This window comes from Ceratotherium simum, chromosome 16 (assembly GCF_057802395.1).
Source record: "Ceratotherium simum simum isolate JZ-2026a chromosome 16, ASM5780239v1, whole genome shotgun sequence".
Taxonomy (NCBI): Eukaryota; Metazoa; Chordata; class Mammalia; order Perissodactyla; family Rhinocerotidae; genus Ceratotherium; species Ceratotherium simum.
In genome coordinates this window covers 42835250-42852153 of record NC_141915.1, presented here as the reverse complement: position 1 = coordinate 42852153, position 16904 = coordinate 42835250, and the positions used below count along the sequence as shown (strand labels likewise).

The window sequence follows — 16904 nt, the reverse complement described above, 5'->3', positions numbered from 1 at the left end:
CCCTCATGGAGCTCACCATCTAATGTTAATCTAGTCATTAACAAAAGAATCACAAATATATAATCGCCAACGTGCTAAGTGATTCAAAGGAAGGGTACCTGATGGTTAAGAGAACATGAAATAAGGGAACTGAGAACAAATGAGAAGGCCAAAGGAAAAGCAGGGGAGACTAGTTGGAAGCCTACTACAGTTAAACTGGCAAAAGATGGTAGTTTGGGCTTAGAGTGGGAGCATTGGAGCTGGAGAAAATGGACTGATTTGAGATGTCCCGTATGTCCACGTCAGATCTCTCTCAGGGGAGAGAAGAAAGGCAGATCAAGACCAAACTTCTCGGGCCGGCCCCATGGCTTAGCGGTTAAGTGCGTGCAGCGCTGGCAGCCGGGGTTCGGATCCGGGTGCGCACTGACGCACCACTTCTCCGGCCATGCTGAGGCCGCGTCCCACATACAGCAACTAGAAGGATGTGCAACTATGACATACAACTATCTACTGGGGCTTTGGGGGGGAAAAAATTAAAAAAAAAACCGAAAAAGACCAAACTTCTATAGGTGACAGCTAGGAGAACCCCTTTGAACTTAAGCAGAAGCAGAAGGATTTTCTCTGGGGGGTGTGTGTGTGTACCATTTATGGAACTCCTACTATGTGCTAGGACCAACACTGTCAATGTCATCCTCATTTCACAGATGAGTCTTGGAAAGTGTAGGCAATATGCCCAAAGTCACAGTTAGGGTTGGAGTTAGGATTGGATCCCAGGTCTAGCTGCATTCAAAGACTAGTTGGCTTCATTACATCAAGTTACGGTCCCGGGTTTCTGAGGTCCTGACCCCAGTGTTTCTTCCTCTAGTCTGGTTTTCAATTTTGCAGCTACAAGGAGGGGGCCCTCAGACTCCATCGGGAGAGGGAAAGGCTGAACTCCGAAACTAGAATACCCTCTTCGGTCCAGAACTGGAGAGCGAAAGCGTTGTTTCCTGACGGAAGGGGGGGAAAACTCCGCGAGACCCGGAAGTTACGTGTCGCATCCCGGCGCCGGCCTCCCTGACGTGGGTGAGGCTGGAGCGGACTGCCCTTCGTAAAGATGGCGTCGAAGATGGGTTCGCGACGGTGGATGCTGCAGCTGATCATGCAGTTGGGTTCGGTGTTGCTCACACGATGTCCCTTCTGGGGCTGCTTCAGCCAGCTCATGCTGTACGCAGAGAGGGCCGAGGCGCGCCGGTGAGCGGGCCCACGCAGCCGCCGAACGCGGTGGGGGGTGGTACGGCTTGTCCCAGGAACCGGGGTGCGGTGAGGTGGGAAAGAAGTTGGGGCCCAGAAGTTGGGACCCTTGGACTTGTGAGGGTCTCTGGTCCGGAGCAGGGTGGGCATCGAGCATAGTGCGGGGGTCCTGGCCATGAGAGGGGGGTCGGGTTTGGGGGGGCAGTGGAGCTTGCGGGAACTCAACGGGTCTCAAGGCTCTTCTGCTCCCTTCATGCTGTCCGCGTTGCTTCCCTGCTCCCGGCTCGCAGGAAGCCCGACATCCCAGTGCCCTACCTGTACTTCGACATGGGGGCGGCCGTGCTGTGCGCTAGCTTCATGTCGTTTGGAGTAAAGCGGCGCTGGTTCGCGCTGGGGGCCGCACTCCAGCTGGCCATTAGCACCTACGCTGCCTACGTCGGGGGCTACGTCCACTACGGGGACTGGCTGAAGGTGAGCGCCCCGGCCCTAGGCGGGACTTCGCTAGGGTGATGGGGAGCCCGAGGCCAAGGCCCGGGGCAGTTGGGCAATGCATGGTGCTAGCCAGGTGCACAGTGCGAAGCCTGGAAAGGCGGAACTCCCAGCCGTGTGGAGATTTTTACAGACTGCAAGAATGGAAGGGCCTTAGAGACCACACAAGCCTTCCTTTCAGAGTGTGGAAACTGAGGTCCAGAGATGGGGAACAAATTTTCCCAAAGTCATAGAACAATTAGCATTACAGGTGGGACCAGAACCAGGTTACCTGGTTCCCAGAACGCTTTAAACCATTAGTTTAGTAATCTCAGACTCATAGGGCAAAAGGGACCTTGGAGAGTACCTGGTGTAACTGTGTGATTCTATGAAATTTAATTAACCCTACTGCAGCATTTAAGCCTGTAAATGCCAGAACCTGTGCCAGGCACTGCAGGCTTGGAGACAAGCCTGACAAAGGCACTACCCGCAAGGAATGGACTGTCAGTCCAGTAGGGGAGGCAGATGTGTGAACTGCTACAGGGCAGTGAGATCAATGGGTTTTTTTGTGGAACAGACTCTATACTATATAGCAGAAAGAACATTCGGGTTGAGTCTCCAGACCTGGGGGGCAACACTTGGTATCTGGGTTCTGCCACTTTCCCTCCCTCCCTCCCTTCTTTCTCTCTTCCCTCCCTCCCTTCCTTCCTTTTCTCTCTTTCTCTCTCTCTCTTTCCCCCTCCCCCCCTTTCTTCCTCCCTCCCTTCCCCTTCCTCTTCCTTCCCCTTCCCTTCCTTCTTTCTTTCCTTTCCCCCAAAGCCCCAGTAGATAGCTGTATGTCGTAGTTGCACATCCTTCTAGTTGCTGTATGTGGGACGTGGCCTCAGCATGGCGGGAGAAGTGGTGCGTCAGTGCGCGCCCGGTATCCGAACCCGGGCCGCCAGCAGCAGAGCGCGCGCACTTAACTGCTAAGCCACGGGGCCGGCCGTGCCACTTACTTTCTGTAGGACCTTGGACAATTTTATTACCTCCTCTGTGCCTCAGTTTTCACTTCTGAAAAAAAGAATTATCTATCTCTGCTGTCCCTGCCCACCACACTTGGAATGGTGAGAGTGTTCATCAGATGGAATGGGATGTGTAGAGATGGGCAGTTTTGTGCTCTAGGCATTCAGGAGAAATGTGGTGGCTGCAGTTCTTGACTGGGGTCCCCTCGCTTGGCCTAGGTCCGTATGTACTCGCGCACAGTTGCCATCATCGGCGGCTTTCTTGTGCTGGCCAGCGGTGCTGGGGAGCTGTACCGACGGAAACCCCGCAGCCGTTCCCTCCAGTCCACCGGCCAGGTCTTCTTGGGCATCTACCTCATCTGTGTGGTAGGTTGGGGGACTGTTGGCCGGAGGTGCTTAACCGGGAGTGAAATGTCAGTGCATGCCTGACAGAACCCAGGGAAGTGGGCAGAACAAGGCTTTGCATGTAGTTCCTGATGGCTTGGCTCCTGGGAACTGCCCCTGCCAGCTCCTGGGCCTCATGGCCCCTCCAAGTACCTGAGACCTGGCTGAGAGGCTCTTCTTCCAACATTATTGCCACCAGGGAGAGAAGAGTTTGGATTGCCCATTCAGTCCGAAGCCTGAGAGCCAGGAGAACAAGATGGACTGGTCCTCTCATGGCTCCAGCTCCCAGAGGACTGGGAGAGGAGACAGAGGAGAGTTCAGGCCACAGCTGGGACTCTGGCACTTAGAGCTGATGGGGTCTCCCTAGGGTAGCCAATTATGGTCCTCCCTCGTGCTAGGGGAGGCCAGTGTGGAGGAGGACATGAACAGGCCCCAGGCTATTTGGCCTCATCTTAGTTATTTGGCACCATATCCAACGTGCAGAGCTCTGTATTCAGAGGTAAGTGTCCCAGGCTGACTGGAGACACACTTCCTCCCTTCTGAGTGCCCAGGGTGAGGAGCTCCAGACAGGCTCCTCAGCCTGCGGGAGAGTCTTAGAGGATGGTGTGTCTCTAGGCCTACTCGCTGCAGCACAGCAAGGAAGACCGGCTGGCGTATCTGAACCATCTTCCAGGAGGGGAGCTGATGATCCAGCTGTTTTTCGTGCTGTATGGCATCCTGGCCCTGGCCTTCCTGTCAGGTTACTATGTGACCCTGGCTGCCCAGATCCTGGCTGTACTGCTGCCCCCGGTCATGCTGCTCATTGACGGCAATGTTGCCTACTGGCACAACACGCGGCGCGTTGAGTTCTGGAACCAGATGAAGCTCCTTGGAGAGAGTGTGGGCATCTTTGGAGCCGCCGTCATCCTGGCCACTGATGGCTGAGTTGCATGGCAAGAGGCTGAGATGGGTGCAGGGAGCCACTGAGGGCCACCTTACCTTCCTCCTTGCTGGCCCAGTTATGTTTATTTATGCTTTTTGGTCTGTTTGTTTGATATTTTCTTTGTGTGTATGTATGTGTTGGTACGAGGCAGGTCTTTTCCCCAGTTCCTGGGCTTGGCCCTTGTAGGGGTGGGAGCCCTGATGATGATGCCTTACAGGTTTTTGTTCCTGTTCATTAGGAGGAGAGCTGAGGCCAGCTGCTCCCCTGGGTCTGCCTGTCCCAGAGAAGGGAATAAGGCTGGGCTAGGGTGGGGATACTGAGTGGGAGACAGAGGAAGGAAGACCGAGAACCGGAAGTGAGTGTATGTGAAAATCCCTTTTGAACCTGGCAGGTACAGCTAGGCTCTGCTTTTCGGAGACTAAGAGTGAGTATGCATGTTGACATGTGGATGAGGCCCGGGAGGAGCAGAGGGGCTGGGCTCCACAGAAGTCACGTGGGTTCTCAGGGTATGCCAAGGGCAGAAACAGCACTAGCTGTCACCCACCTTGAGAGTAGAACAGGCCCCAGTCTACTCTGGGCTGTGCAGGGGTGGGAAGGCAGTGCCAGCTTCCCCCCTCCTGCCTTCTGTTTCCAGCTCCATGGTTGGCCTGGAGGGGTGAGTCCTTCCCAGACACCAGACTACACAGTCCTCCAAAAATAAACATTTTATATAGACATTTGGCTTTGCTTCTCTGGTCTCCTCATGGGGCACTTGGCTATTGGCTGGGATTAATCTTGGGTTTCTTAAAAGGCCATATCTGGTTAAGCCCTACCTTGGTCCTCTTGTGATCTTTCCCCTGTTCTGAGAGTCCCCACAGTCCTTTGGCTCTCTTTTCAAGCATCTCCTAATCCTCCCTGTAGTATATGCTTTTGACCTCTCACCTCAATCCCTCTTGTAGCTTGTCTTTTCCTCCCTATTTGGTGCCAGCTCTTTTTGAAGAAATCTTGGGTGACGGCAACTAGAGGGAGCGAACTAACATTGTGTCCACTATAAGGCTGAGGATTTTACATTTTACAGGTGAGAAAATGGAAGCTCAGAGAAGGTAAGTAGTTTGCCTCAAGCCACACAGCAAATCCAGCCACAGAGATGGATTCCAGGTCAGGTCTGTCCAATGCCCATGCCCACATGTATACTCAACACCACCCCTCCCCTGAGGGAAGATAAGGCTGCTCTTGGGGTTTGGTTCTATCACAGCCCCTGATGCCATGGTAGTCTCTTTTTTTTTTTTTTTGAGGAAGATCAGCCCTGAGCTAACATCCATGCCAATCCTCCTCCTTTTGCTGAGGAAGACTAGCCCTGAGCTAACATCCGTGCTGATCTTCCTCCATTTTATGTGGGATGCTGCCACAGCATGGCCTGACAAGCGGTGCGTCGGTGCGTGCCCAGGATCTGAACCCGGGCTGCCAGCAGCGGAGCGCACGCACTTAACTGCTACCCCACGGGGCCAGCCCCATGGTAGTCTCTTAATTGACCCTCTCCCTACTTGTCCATGCACCTCCTGACAGAAAGGAGCACAAGCAGCCAGCATAGTGCCTAGCACATTGCGGGGGTCAAAAATGTCAAGTGAAATCTCTGGCTTTGGACTCCTGCCCGTCTGAGGTGTTCTGCTCCTGCAGAGATGGAGACACAACCTGCAGTGGGGCCTAGGGGAAGACATCCAGGGCTGCGCTGGGCTCTGAGCCCTGCCTGCAAAGGGAGCTGGGGCTGCTGCCGGTCTGGTCTGTGGAATGGAGGATGTTTCCTAATAATTTTATTTATTTATTTATTTTTTCCCCCAAAGCCCCAGTAGATAGTTGTATGTCATAGCTGCACGTCCTTCTAGTTGCTGTATGTGGGACGCGGCCTCAGCATGGCCGGAGAAGCGGTGCGTCGGTGCACGCCCGGGATCCGAACCCGGGCCACCAGCAGCGGAGCGCGCGCACTTAACCGCTAAGCTACGGGGCCGGCCCTAGGATGTTTCCTAACTTTGGGGGAAAGGAGCTCCTCTGGGGGCTGCTGACAGCCAGATGAGGGAGATGTTGGTGGCATTCATCCTGGGTCCTCCAACTCATTTAGCTCCTCTCTTCCCCTCTAGGAGTCCCCTGGCTCCCCAGCCCTCCAGATCTTGCTCCCAGAGGGTCACTGCTAATTTCCTTTCAAGCGTGAGCTGACCCGCAGACAAGTATTTGTGTTTTAATCAAGGCCTCCTGATAAGTTGCAAGACCCAAAGGAATTAAAATGAGTGGCGGTATATCAGGCAGACAGGGGTGATATTTTGGGAAAAGGAGCCTCAAAATAGCACAGAGGCCACAGGAACTGGCCCACCCTTAAGGTTAGCCCTGAGTAGAGCCCTTGAAGGCAAGCCCTCCTCCCCTCAAATCCCTAGACTGAAAACTGAAGGCCGTCTGTCTACCTGGTTGTGGCTTTGGAGCAAGTAGGGGTCTGGGGCAGGCCCTTCTCCTTCCTGTGCTTGTCCCCACTTGGGCGACCCCTCTGGGCAGAGTAGAGTAGGAGCTGCCTCCTCTGCAGATCACTCAGCCAACAAGCCTGGTCCAGCCTGTGGCTGCCTGGGGTCACCTCTGGCAGGCATGGCTTTTGGTCCACCCTGGCTGTTCCAGGGCCTGCAGGGCCAGTGGTGAGCATCAGCTGCCTGGGTCAGAGGCTGGCTTGCAGAAGGAGTCCGGTAGCCCCTTGGCATGGTTGACCAGCTCATAAGAGTCCCGGATATCGGCCAGGCCAAACCAGAAGAAGATCCACTGCTTGTTGGAGAAGCTGCCATCGCTGTGTTTGAAGTACCTGGTGGCAGGGGGCGACAGGACTTTTAGGGCAAGGCCAGTGCTCGCTACTCACTGGTTCATTTATTGAGGACCTACTACATGCCAGACACCTTGCAGGACCTGCTGCTGGTTATCTGATTTTACCCTCACAGCAGGAGCCAAGAGCCTGGTGTCGTTATGCTCTTCACAGAGAAGCAGCTAAGGCTCAGAGAAGTTAGGTAACTTGCCGGAGTCACACAGCTAGGAAGGTTAGAGTGAGGACGTTTCTTGCTCTCTCCACACTGCTTTGGCTGTGCAGCCAGTGGAGGGGTTCTTGTTCACCTCTTAGTGCCCACAGAGCAGGATAGTCGGGGGTGAAGGGATAGTTGCAGAAGGAATGAGAGGAGGGAGTGTTCTGCTGGAGATGCAATAGGCCTGGGCTGAGAGCTTGGCGACTGGGCCTGGAATAGAGCCTGAAGGGTCAGGATTTTTTGGGACCCTGGGAAAGGCAGACTGCACGGCAAGTGAGGAGTGTCTTCAAGGAATCCGTCGCAGCAGGGCAGAGGGGGTTAAGTGCTCTGCCTCTGGGGAAAGCTCAGGCTCCATGTGTGGCCGGCTCCCTGGGGATTGTCGGGCCACACTGAGTGGGGAAGGAAGGCTAATGAAAGAAGGGGAAGCCCAACTTTCTTGGCTGTTGGACCCCGGTTACGTGGCTGGCAAGAGCTGGAGAGGAGGAGGAGGGCGGGGCCTACCACGGATTGATGGGGTTGGTGACCCGCGAGCGCCAGAAAAGCGTCTGCTGGTCCCGCCGCAGGCACTCCCACAACATCTGGCCGGAGCCTTGGCCTTGGCGGCTGGAGCTCACCACAAACTTGTCTAGATACTGGGTGCCCCCCAGTACGGGCTCCGTGGTCAGAATGGCGGCCGCGTTGTACCTGGCACAGCGGGGGAGAGGCAGGCTGGGACCTCTCCTTGGCCCTGCGCCGCCCGGCTCCTTCCCTCCGTCCCTGCTCTCTGGGGCGGCAGGCTCACCCCTCCGAGTAGTAGACAGAGTGCAGCCGTGGGCGCAGCGAGGCCAAGTAGTCATCCCGGAGCTTCTTGCCGAAGCTGGCGTTGACCAGGTTCACTAGGCGGCCCTGGTCCAGGCTGTCCAGGCTGCGCACTCGCAGCATCCGCTCGACGTTCTTGAACAGGGTCCCGGACCCTGGGGGTGGGATGGAGGAGGAGGGGTTAGTTTAGCCCGAGAGCCAGGACCCATCCACTCCTCCGTTTGCGCGGCCTGGTGGGTTCCAGAGAGGACTGGGGCTGGCGGGACAACTACTCTTTTTGGGAGATCTCCACAATGAAAGGCTTTCTGTAGTCTGCGTAGATTTGTATGTGATTTTCACTCGCTTTTCCCAGGCAGTTTGTCCCTCAAGTTCCGCCCACCGCATGTAGTCCCACCTACCTCCCCTATCTCCCGAAATCCTCTCTCCCCGCCCCTGGTCCCGCCCACCCATCCAAATCTCGCCCACCTCTGCTAGCCCTGTCCATTCCACTTTGTTCCGCTCCCCCAAGTCCCGCCCATCTGTCTAGTTCCACCCAAGTTCCAGCCCAGTCCGATCCACCTCCTTGCTCACCAGGTTTCGACCGAGGTGCAAGCCTTTGCTGTGGCGTCCCCCTTCGGCTTCCTTACTGGCGGGGAAGCCGCTTCTCCTGCTCATCCACACCTGGGCGCGCCAGTGCTCACTCCCAGAACGCAGCACCGCCCCCTCACGCCCTTCCCGCCCCCCCAAACCCCGGCCCCGGCCCTCACCCTTGTTGCTGAAGAGCTCGGTGAGCAGCGTGCTGGCGGCGGTGATGACGGCCGAGGAGTGGTGGGGTAGGCGGCTGAGCACGTCCACGATGAGCCGCATCTGCTGCCGTTCCTTGGTGCTCACCCACTCGGCGTTGGTCACCAGGTCCAGATCGGCGGGCAGGTTCACGTTACTCAGGACCTGCGTGCGGAGCGAGGGGTGAGCCTCCGGCCCACAGCCGACCATGGACTGCGCGCCTGCCCCAGGGACCCCTCCTCACTGACCCCTTTACCCTTACTTCCTCCCGGACTCCTCGGCCAGGGAAGGCTGAGATGTGGGCACCACAGGCTGAGCTCCTCCCTGACACTCCATCCCCGACCCACCCGGCTTGAGAGTGACTCTAGGGCCCGTCAGGGAGGCGTACAGGGAGCGCAAAAGAGGAGCTCAGCCAGGCCCCGAGTCGCGGGGAGTGGAGCCCGAAAGGAGGGGACACACCTTGTGACTGCTGTCGCGCAGGCCGCCTGTGTTATTGAGGAAGATGATTTTGGTGGGCTGCAGTGCCTTGGCCAGCGCCGCGGTCACCTCTAGCGAGTCGAGGAGCACGGAGCGGCGCGCAGCCGTCTCCCCGATGGGGCACAGGATTGGGATGCTGCCCGACTCCAGGCACCACTGTAGCAGGTCGGTCTCCACCGAGACAACGCCGCCATAGCTGTGGGCCAGACGTGGTGCTCAAGAGGGCTCTCTGCAGGCCCGCCGGGCTGGGGCAGGACGGGCACAGTAGCGAGTTCTCAGGACGCCGGGGACTGCAGGGCCAGCACTAACCTGGCATGAGGGGCTGGCTCAGCGGCGCCCAGCACCGACCCGCCTCCAAAAAAAGGCACGGCAGTGACGGCGTTGTGCCGCAGCGCGTCCACCAGCACCTTGCAGCTCTGGGCAAGCTGTGCCTTGGCCTCCCAGAAGGAAAGACAGCCCGAGGGCGCCGTGGGAGCGGGCAGCCCCAGGACCACCAGCGGCTTCATGTCCATGCGGTGCAGGAAGGCCAGGGCGAAGGCCAGGCTGGATGCGGACGGCGGGCACTTGATTACCTCCTCGTCCACCTGCGGAGGAGTGAGTGCTCAGGAGGTGCGACACGGGCCCTCGGGGCCCCTACCCTGTCCAGGAGCTGTCAGGTCCCATTTCCGGCCACAGGAGCCTACCTGCTCCGCCCTTTGCCCCACTGGGTCTTGTCATCCCCTTATCTCACACTAGTGTTCCTCCCTCGGCTCCTCCCTGCGACCTTGGACTCTAGAACACCCTGGGGGGAGGAGTGACGCAGGTGGCTCCTGTCCAGGTTCCCCACTTGCCATCTGAACGCCTAACTGCACTTATGGTGGGGTACTTCTCAAGCGCATCACACTCGGCAGGTTAGGGTCCCTACGCTCCTCACCCGGGCTGGGCGCGAGACTTGGAAGAGCACGCAGCCTCGCCCAGTCCCGGGCACCCATCTTGGCTCCGTCGTGCCCCTTCCCTGTTCCGCTGCGCAGTGTCCGCGGCCCGTCCTGCCGTGCCTGGCGACATGTCGCCACACAACCCTCATCCCCTCGCTGTGACATGGCCGACGCTCACCTCGACGACGGCGAAGGGCTTGTTAGCGAAGCGGTGGCAGGTCTGGAACTGCGTGAGCCAGTGGCGCGCCTCGCCCAGGCTGGCCCCGCACTGGTTCAAGAAGGCTTGGATGTCCCGCTGCAAGAGCGAGCGGCCGGCCGCGGGCCCGGGAGGTTCGGGGGGCGCAGGGGGTGGCGTCCACGACGGCTTCTCCGCTGCAGGCGGGTGGTCGTCCTTCTCCGCGCCCTCGGTCTCCTCTCGTGCGGGCTGGGCCGGTGCCCAGGCCGTGCTGAGCCGGCGCCCCGGGCTGGCGCTCCTGGTCGCCCGCCGCCGCGCGCTGCCGCTCAGCCTCCGGGCTCCCCCAGTGCCTCGGGGGCCGCGCAGCCTCCCGCCTGCAGTAGCCCGTAGGGCCCAGGCCAACTGCGCTGTCGCCATGACAACCAACCAAACCCGCTCGCCCCCCCACGAGTGACCATCTGTCCGAAGCTGCGGGCTCTGGGGAGGCTCTTAACCTGCCGCGGGGCCGGGCTGGACCAGCCGGGGCGGGGCGCGCACAGGGGGCGCGGAGTCGCCTCTGGGAGCGGTTGAGGAGGGTCAGGCCATGGGTCAGAGGGCGGGGCCGACAGGATCCCCCGCCCCTGGGGGGGACGGAACCCAGTAGCGAGGGCCACGAGACCTAGATCAAGGGTGGCGGGGCGTCTTTAATCTGCTGGTAAGGCCAGTTCCAGGAAGGGCTCAGGGGACGCAGGGGTGGGGTTGGCGGTCTGCGGGGTCTTGGTTAATTAAAGGGGAGTATGACCAGGGCAAGAGGGGAGAGCAGGTGGCAGTTACTGCTTGACTGAGGAAGGAGACTGGAAGGAGAGGCGGAGGAAGAGTGAAGGAGGCTAGAGGAGTACCATTCCTGCTGGAGGGCGGGAGGCCTTTGTCCTGCAGTCTGAACTCAGAGAAGATCGGAATCATGAGACTACCAGAGTTTGCCAAACTCCAGCCACTGGGTACCACCTTGAAGAATTCTGTCATATCCTCAAATCACCCCTTAGTAGTAGTAAAGTCTTTCTTTGAAGTTTTTTTGATGAGGAAGAGTGGCCCTGAGCTAACATCTGTGCCCATCTTCCTCTACTGTATATGCCGGGCACCTGCCACAGCATGGCTTGATGAGCAGTGTGTACGTCTGGGCCGGGGATTCGAACCTGTGAACCCTGGGCCGCCAGAACAGAGCGCTCGAGCTTAACCACTACGCCACTGGGCTGGCCCCTCTTGAAATGTTTTAAATTTAAAATTAATCCATGTCACGATTGTAACTAGAAGGCCAGTATCACAGGTCATAAATAGAAGAAAGCCTTAAGAATAAAGCAAGAACAAAATGTTATTGAATCCCAGCTAGATAGTGGTGCCTGCTCTCTTGGTGACAGAGTTTAGTAAGTACAGATATTAAAGATACCCTAGCACCCTGTGAGGCTTACTCCTGGGTAGAATAATAGCTGATACATGTAGAATGCCAGGCACTGCGCAAAGTACTTCACAAATAGCAACTCATTTAATCCTCACAATGACTCCAGAATAGGTGTTATCATTATGCCCATTTTATAGATGAGGAAATTGAGACAGAAATATGTGCGGGCCAAGGTCGTTCAGCTTGTAAGCAGTGGAGCTGGTCTTTGAAGCAAAGCAGTTCTGCTCCAGATCCATCTTCTTAAGCAATATTTGAAAGGGACTTGAAAACTCTCACAGGATGTGATTCACTGTTACTTAATACTGTATCCGTATGCTGCCTAAAAGCACCCATGTGCTCTTAGCTGTACATACCCTACACTGGGGTGCGCTCTGATGGAATCCCGCCCTCTGTTGTTATAGAGGACGAAACCAAGGGTAGAGGGGCGGTGACGTGGCAGAGGTCACAGAGCTTGTTAGTATCATGGCCAGATCTTAGGTATCCTAAATTCCTACCCCTGCTCTTTTTTTCCTTATGCGCAGCTCCCTGCTGCCCACCCCCCTCCTTGCCCTCCCTGCTAGAAACCAGGACTCTAGGGGCTCCGCCTGAATAGGGAGCAGTGGCCTGAGCTGCTTCTCTCCTGTGTATCCCAGAGGATGCTGGATGAGTGCACTGACCCCTTCCTAGGATCCCCCGCCAACACATACATGCACACAGGAACACTTGGGCATTCAGGTACAGCTCGTGCACGTGCTGTTCCAGGCGGGAGACTCCTGGCAGGGGGAGGGGGGAGCTGACCTTTGTGACCTCCTCCATTGACTTTTCCATTTTCCTACTTCGAAATCCTGGATTCCAACAGGCAGTGAAGCCATGGCATGGAGGGTCTGTACCCCCTGTAGGGGGAGTACAAGTGTGGGGCCACCTCCAGGGTCTTCTTTCTCTTCCCTCTTTACTGCTGCCCCCTTCCCCCATACACTTCCCAGAATCCACCAAAGGAGGTGGTCCTAGCCCCTGGGGGCATAATCGTTTTCCTCCCCTCTGGCCTCAGAGCCCCCAACCTCAAATGTGCTTCCCCTGCCCGGTCTCTCCGTCCATGCCCCTCCTCAGAGCACGCACACTCCCTGGCCCTCTCGGCTCAGGATTCCCCCTTCTCCGCCTCTCCTGCTGTTGCTGCTCTGGTCTCTGCCTCTGCCCTGGCCTCTCATCACTCCTTCCAACCCAAATGCATGCCCTTCCAGGTCCTTTCTCCCCAGCTGTGGCTGACCCCTGCCTTCTGCCAACTCGGGGCCCCTGTGAGGGCAAGGATGGCCTCTCCCTTCAGACTGGGGCTCCCTGAGGGCAGAGCTGATGTATCCCTCCTCAGGCTGGGGGTTTCCTGAGAGCCCACTCATTTCAGTAGCCAACAGCATCAGCCTCATTTATCCCGGGCTGGTGGGACAGACACTGGCTGTGGACCTGCTTCCCGCTTCTTTGGGTTTTAGCCCAGAGGGCCGTGTCCCAGGCAGCCAATGGGGCCTGGGGATACCCCGAGTAGATGATTAACTCCAAGCCCAGTGACCCTAGGGCCACTGTGTCCCTACTGCCTCTCCCTGGGGGAAGGCCAGCCTCTGGTTGGGGAACTGGCTCTGCTTTCTGGAGGAGATGAGTGTGGGTGTTTGGGGTCAACACCCCTACCTGACCCCCCACTCCTCTGAGCTGAAGGTCTACAGGATCATTGTTGGTCTGTGGTTCCAGCTCAAATTTTCTTCTTTTCCCTTCTGAAGCTGGATATTGTTTTGTTTTTCAGAGCAAAGCCTGTTGTCAATGTGTCCAGAATTGAGCTCCTGGCTTTTCACCAGGCCTTGGGTCTTGACGATGCTGGGAGCAGACACAACCTTCCAACCCCTCCAGGCACCTCCCCTCAACAGGGCCCTCAGCCCTGAGCAGAGCTGATTGGAAGGGCCAAGGCTGTCCCTCCCATTAGAGCCCTCCTTGGCTGCCACTCAGTATAGGTGGGCATGGAGGTGACAGCAAGCTGGGCAGGTGAGCAGCCAGGGCTGACAGCTGACAGTCCCAATCACAGCACCTGAAGGGAAACACACACAGATACACAGAGTACACAAATGTAGAGACCCACCCCATCCACTGAGATGCACACAGATACCCAGGTGTACAGAGATACACAGAGCACACAACGTTGAGACCCACACCATCCATAGTCACACAGACTTTCATGTAACATACAGATACACGTGTGTAGACACACAGGTGCACAGAGGCACAGGTCCTCTCAGACATACGTTTGCACACAGAATTGTGTGTGTTTACAGAGGCTCTCTCAGCGGCTGTGTCATACATAGGAACACACATACATGCATGGAAAGATACCGAGAACACACAAATATACACCCAGCTATAGTCACTGACAACTACAGGGACAAATGTACACAGACTCATGTACACACACACACACACAAAACATACAGAGTTAGAAGCAGACACACCCCCTCGAGACCATACCCATCTATCCACATGCAGAGGCACACGGCCACACTCATTCACATGCCAGAATGGTGTCTTTTTTGAGAAAAAACCCCACAGCTTTTTTGAGCACTATGTGCTAGGCATTGAACTGGGTGCTCTGAGGATGCAGTCCTATTTTTCCTGGCTGGAAGTCAGGAGGCCTGGGCTCTACCACTTCCTGGGCTGCAAGGTTAGGGCAGGGCATTTAACTTCTCCAAGCCTCAGTTTTCTCCCTGTAAAACAGAGGAAAGAGAATAAAACTTAATCTCATTTCCTTGTGGTGAAGAGGAAAATTTCTCTGTGGGCGCGCAATCAGCAAAATCTAGACCACAGACCACAGAAACCTTATAAGACAAACAACCTGGTTTCTTCAACAAATAAATTGCAAGGAAAAGAGTAGGAGAGGGAAGGGTGAGCATACAGATTAAAAGATGTATTTTTATTATTATTTTTTTTGTGAGGAAGATTAGCCCTGAGCTAACATCTGTCACCAATCCTCCTCTTTTTTACTGAGGAAGATCAGCCCTGGGCTAACATCCGTGCCCATTTTCCTCCACTTTACATGGGACGCCGCCACAGCGTGGCTTGACAAGCGGTGCCTCAGTGCGCGCCTGGGATCCGAACCTGGGCGGATGCAGCAGAGCACCTGCACTTAACCGCTACACCACAGGGCCGGTCCTGAAAGATGTATTTTTAAAGTCTCTTTTAATCCTTATTTGGATTCTGATTCAAACAAACCATAAAAAATTAGACAATTGGGGAAATTTGAGCACAAAGGATATTTGATCTACTCAAAGTTCAGGTGCGATAATGATTGTCTATGTTTTTATAAATATTCCATATCTTTTAGTATATATACTGAATATTTATAGATGAAATGATAAGAAGCCTTGAATTTGCTTCAGCATAACCCTGGACTGGAGAAAGGGGGTGGAGGAACAGATGCAACAAGACTGGCCGTGAGTTAGGAGTTGATAATTGTTGACACTTGTTGATGATGGGTGCAGAGGATTCATTACACTCTCTCTGGACCTTTATGTACGTTTGGACATCTTCAAAATAAAAAAGATTCAATGAATTCCCAAATGTGAAAGTTCCCAATCTTACATAATGTAAAAACTCAACAAAAGCTAGTTTGCTTCTTCCAGGCATAGTTTTCTTCCAAGGCATAAATAGGTGAAATAGTAAATACTTCACAGATACATGGTTCAAAGTAGAGAGGAAGAAGTCTTCGGTACGATTTTCAGTTCTGAGCATGCCATGAGCCTCTTGTCCAGCAGGGGGCTCCCTACTCTCAGGATGCTGCCCTGGAGTTTCCTAAAGGGAAGAGATTATCAGCCGTGTAAGAGATGTCGGAGATAGGTTAGCATCTGATAGAGACCTTCTGTCTGAGATGATTAGAAGAAAACAGAGAGAGAGAGAGAGAGAGAGAAGAATTTGTCCACAACCCTATGATAGGAAGGGTCTTTCTTCAGTTTACAATCTCTGGGGATCAGGGGCACTTAGGAAAGGCTACTGTCTTGAAGATAGTAATAGCAAACCCTTCCTCAGGTACTGTTCCAAGCATGTGATATGTATTAACCTATTTAATTCTCACAATAACACCATGAAGTAGACGTTACTGTTATTACAGAAATCCTAGGAGGCTGGTTTTAGACAGGTGGAGGTAGGGTGCTTTCAGGGCACAGGTAGAGCTTCCTGCAGACAACCAGAAGAGGGGCCTGGAGCTCAGGAGAGAGGTCAGGATGGAGAGGCCCTGGAGAGGTGGTAGACGAAGCCCCTGAGCGCAGGCATGAGCTGCCAGGGAGGGGCTCTAGAAAGAAGAGCCCACAACGGAGAGGTTGGAGGGGCCGAGTGTAGGAGGCCCACAAGGAGTCACTCAGAATCCACAGGTGGAGATGCTTCAAAAAGGAAGGGGCAGCCCACAGTGTAGATGCCTCAAAGCCTGAGAAAAGGCCATTGGCTTCACTCATCAGGGACTTTTCCATTTCACTGGGGCGGTGGGGAGCTAGGATGGGGAAGCCAGGTGGCAGAGGGTTGGGAAGAGGCCTGGGATGAGACCATAGCATGGAACCCGTGGGGAAACTGTGGCTGGAGAAAGCAGAGTGTCATTACTCAAAGAGTGGTCCATGGCATCCCTGGGAGCTGGTCAGAAATGCAGAATTGCGGGCCCACTCGAGGCCTACTGAATGAGAATCTGCATTTTAACGAGATCCCCAGGGGATTCTATGTGCATTAAAGTCCAAAAAGTAGTGGAACAGAGATGTGGACTGGTCCCTAGAGGTCAAGAGAGGTGGCCTTTCCATATGGGGATGTCCGTAGTGAGTTTGAGGCCAAGGTGGAGGTGGAGAGGGAGAGGTGAAGATGCTGGGGCGGAGCTGGACTGAGGAGTGTCCTGTCCCGTGTCAATATTTATGGCTGTGCGGGGCTTGGGGCGTGTGTGGGACTCACAGTTAAGGTCATGGGGTTGGAGTGTGTGTGGGACGCACAGTTGAGGTCGTATAGAGCTAGGTGGTACTTCTGTGTCCCTTGGCTGAAAGCTCCCTGAAGGATATCCATCTATGTACTCCCTAGAGGAGGGAGGAGCGTGTAGAGGTGTTGTGTGTCTGTGTGTGTGAGGGTGAGGTGTGGGGAAGAGTTCATGTGTGGCTTTTGTATGCTTTAGTGTGTTTTTATGTTAAAAATTGTCAACTAAAGCAAATTTCATATGGCTCATTGTAATATATGCATGTCCCAAGGTGAGGTTAATGTGTAGGTAAGGGATTGTGGGGTACCAGGGCTCAGGAAACTGTCCTAAGGATGAATAGTCAGCCTCCCGGACTCAGGGAACTCAGGGCACAGGTTCA

At 55.4% G+C, this 16904-nt stretch overlaps 2 protein-coding genes across 2 annotated transcripts; one reads left to right on the top strand and one right to left on the bottom strand.

Annotated features, from left to right (window-relative positions):
- The first annotated feature begins 1054 nt into the window (after window positions 1-1054).
- Window positions 1055-4704, top strand: TMEM101 (transmembrane protein 101). The gene is made up of 4 exons (XM_004432542.3): window positions 1055-1212; window positions 1503-1683; window positions 2904-3050; window positions 3684-4704. The coding sequence occupies exons 1-4, from the start codon at window positions 1076-1078 to the stop codon at window positions 3990-3992; spliced, it is 774 nt and encodes a 257-aa protein (XP_004432599.1). The 5' UTR covers window positions 1055-1075; the 3' UTR covers window positions 3993-4704.
- A 743-nt stretch (window positions 4705-5447) lies between these two features.
- On the bottom strand, window positions 5448-10633 carry NAGS (N-acetylglutamate synthase). Its single transcript, XM_004432541.3, has 7 exons — window positions 10146-10633; window positions 9363-9637; window positions 9036-9249; window positions 8561-8741; window positions 7798-7969; window positions 7518-7700; window positions 5448-6805 (listed from the first exon to the last, which is right to left on the bottom strand). Exons 1-7 carry the CDS (start codon window positions 10557-10559, stop codon window positions 6652-6654), a joined length of 1593 nt encoding a protein of 530 aa, XP_004432598.1. The 5' UTR covers window positions 10560-10633; the 3' UTR covers window positions 5448-6651.
- Between the last annotated feature and the right edge of the window lie 6271 nt (window positions 10634-16904).

What these genes read in the sequence shown, in the direction of transcription:
- TMEM101 (XM_004432542.3), top strand. Translation starts at nt 1,076, where the DNA reads ATGGCGTCGAAGATGGGTTCGCGACGGTGGATGCTGCAGCTGATCATG. An exon ending in GAGAGGGCCGAGGCGCGCCG is followed by an intron (nt 1,213 to 1,502) that starts GTGAGCGGGCCC and finishes CCCGGCTCGCAG; the next exon opens with GAAGCCCGACATCCCAGTGC. An exon ending in ACTACGGGGACTGGCTGAAG is followed by an intron (nt 1,684 to 2,903) that starts GTGAGCGCCCCG and finishes CGCTTGGCCTAG; the next exon opens with GTCCGTATGTACTCGCGCAC.
- NAGS (XM_004432541.3), bottom strand. Translation starts at nt 10,559, where the DNA reads ATGGCGACAGCGCAGTTGGCCTGGGCCCTACGGGCTACTGCAGGCGGG. An exon ending in TCTGTCTACTACTCGGAGGG is followed by an intron (nt 7,701 to 7,797) that starts GTGAGCCTGCCG and finishes CCGCTGTGCCAG; the next exon opens with GTACAACGCGGCCGCCATTC. An exon ending in ACCAACCCCATCAATCCGTG is followed by an intron (nt 6,806 to 7,517) that starts GTAGGCCCCGCC and finishes CCCTGCCACCAG; the next exon opens with GTACTTCAAACACAGCGATG.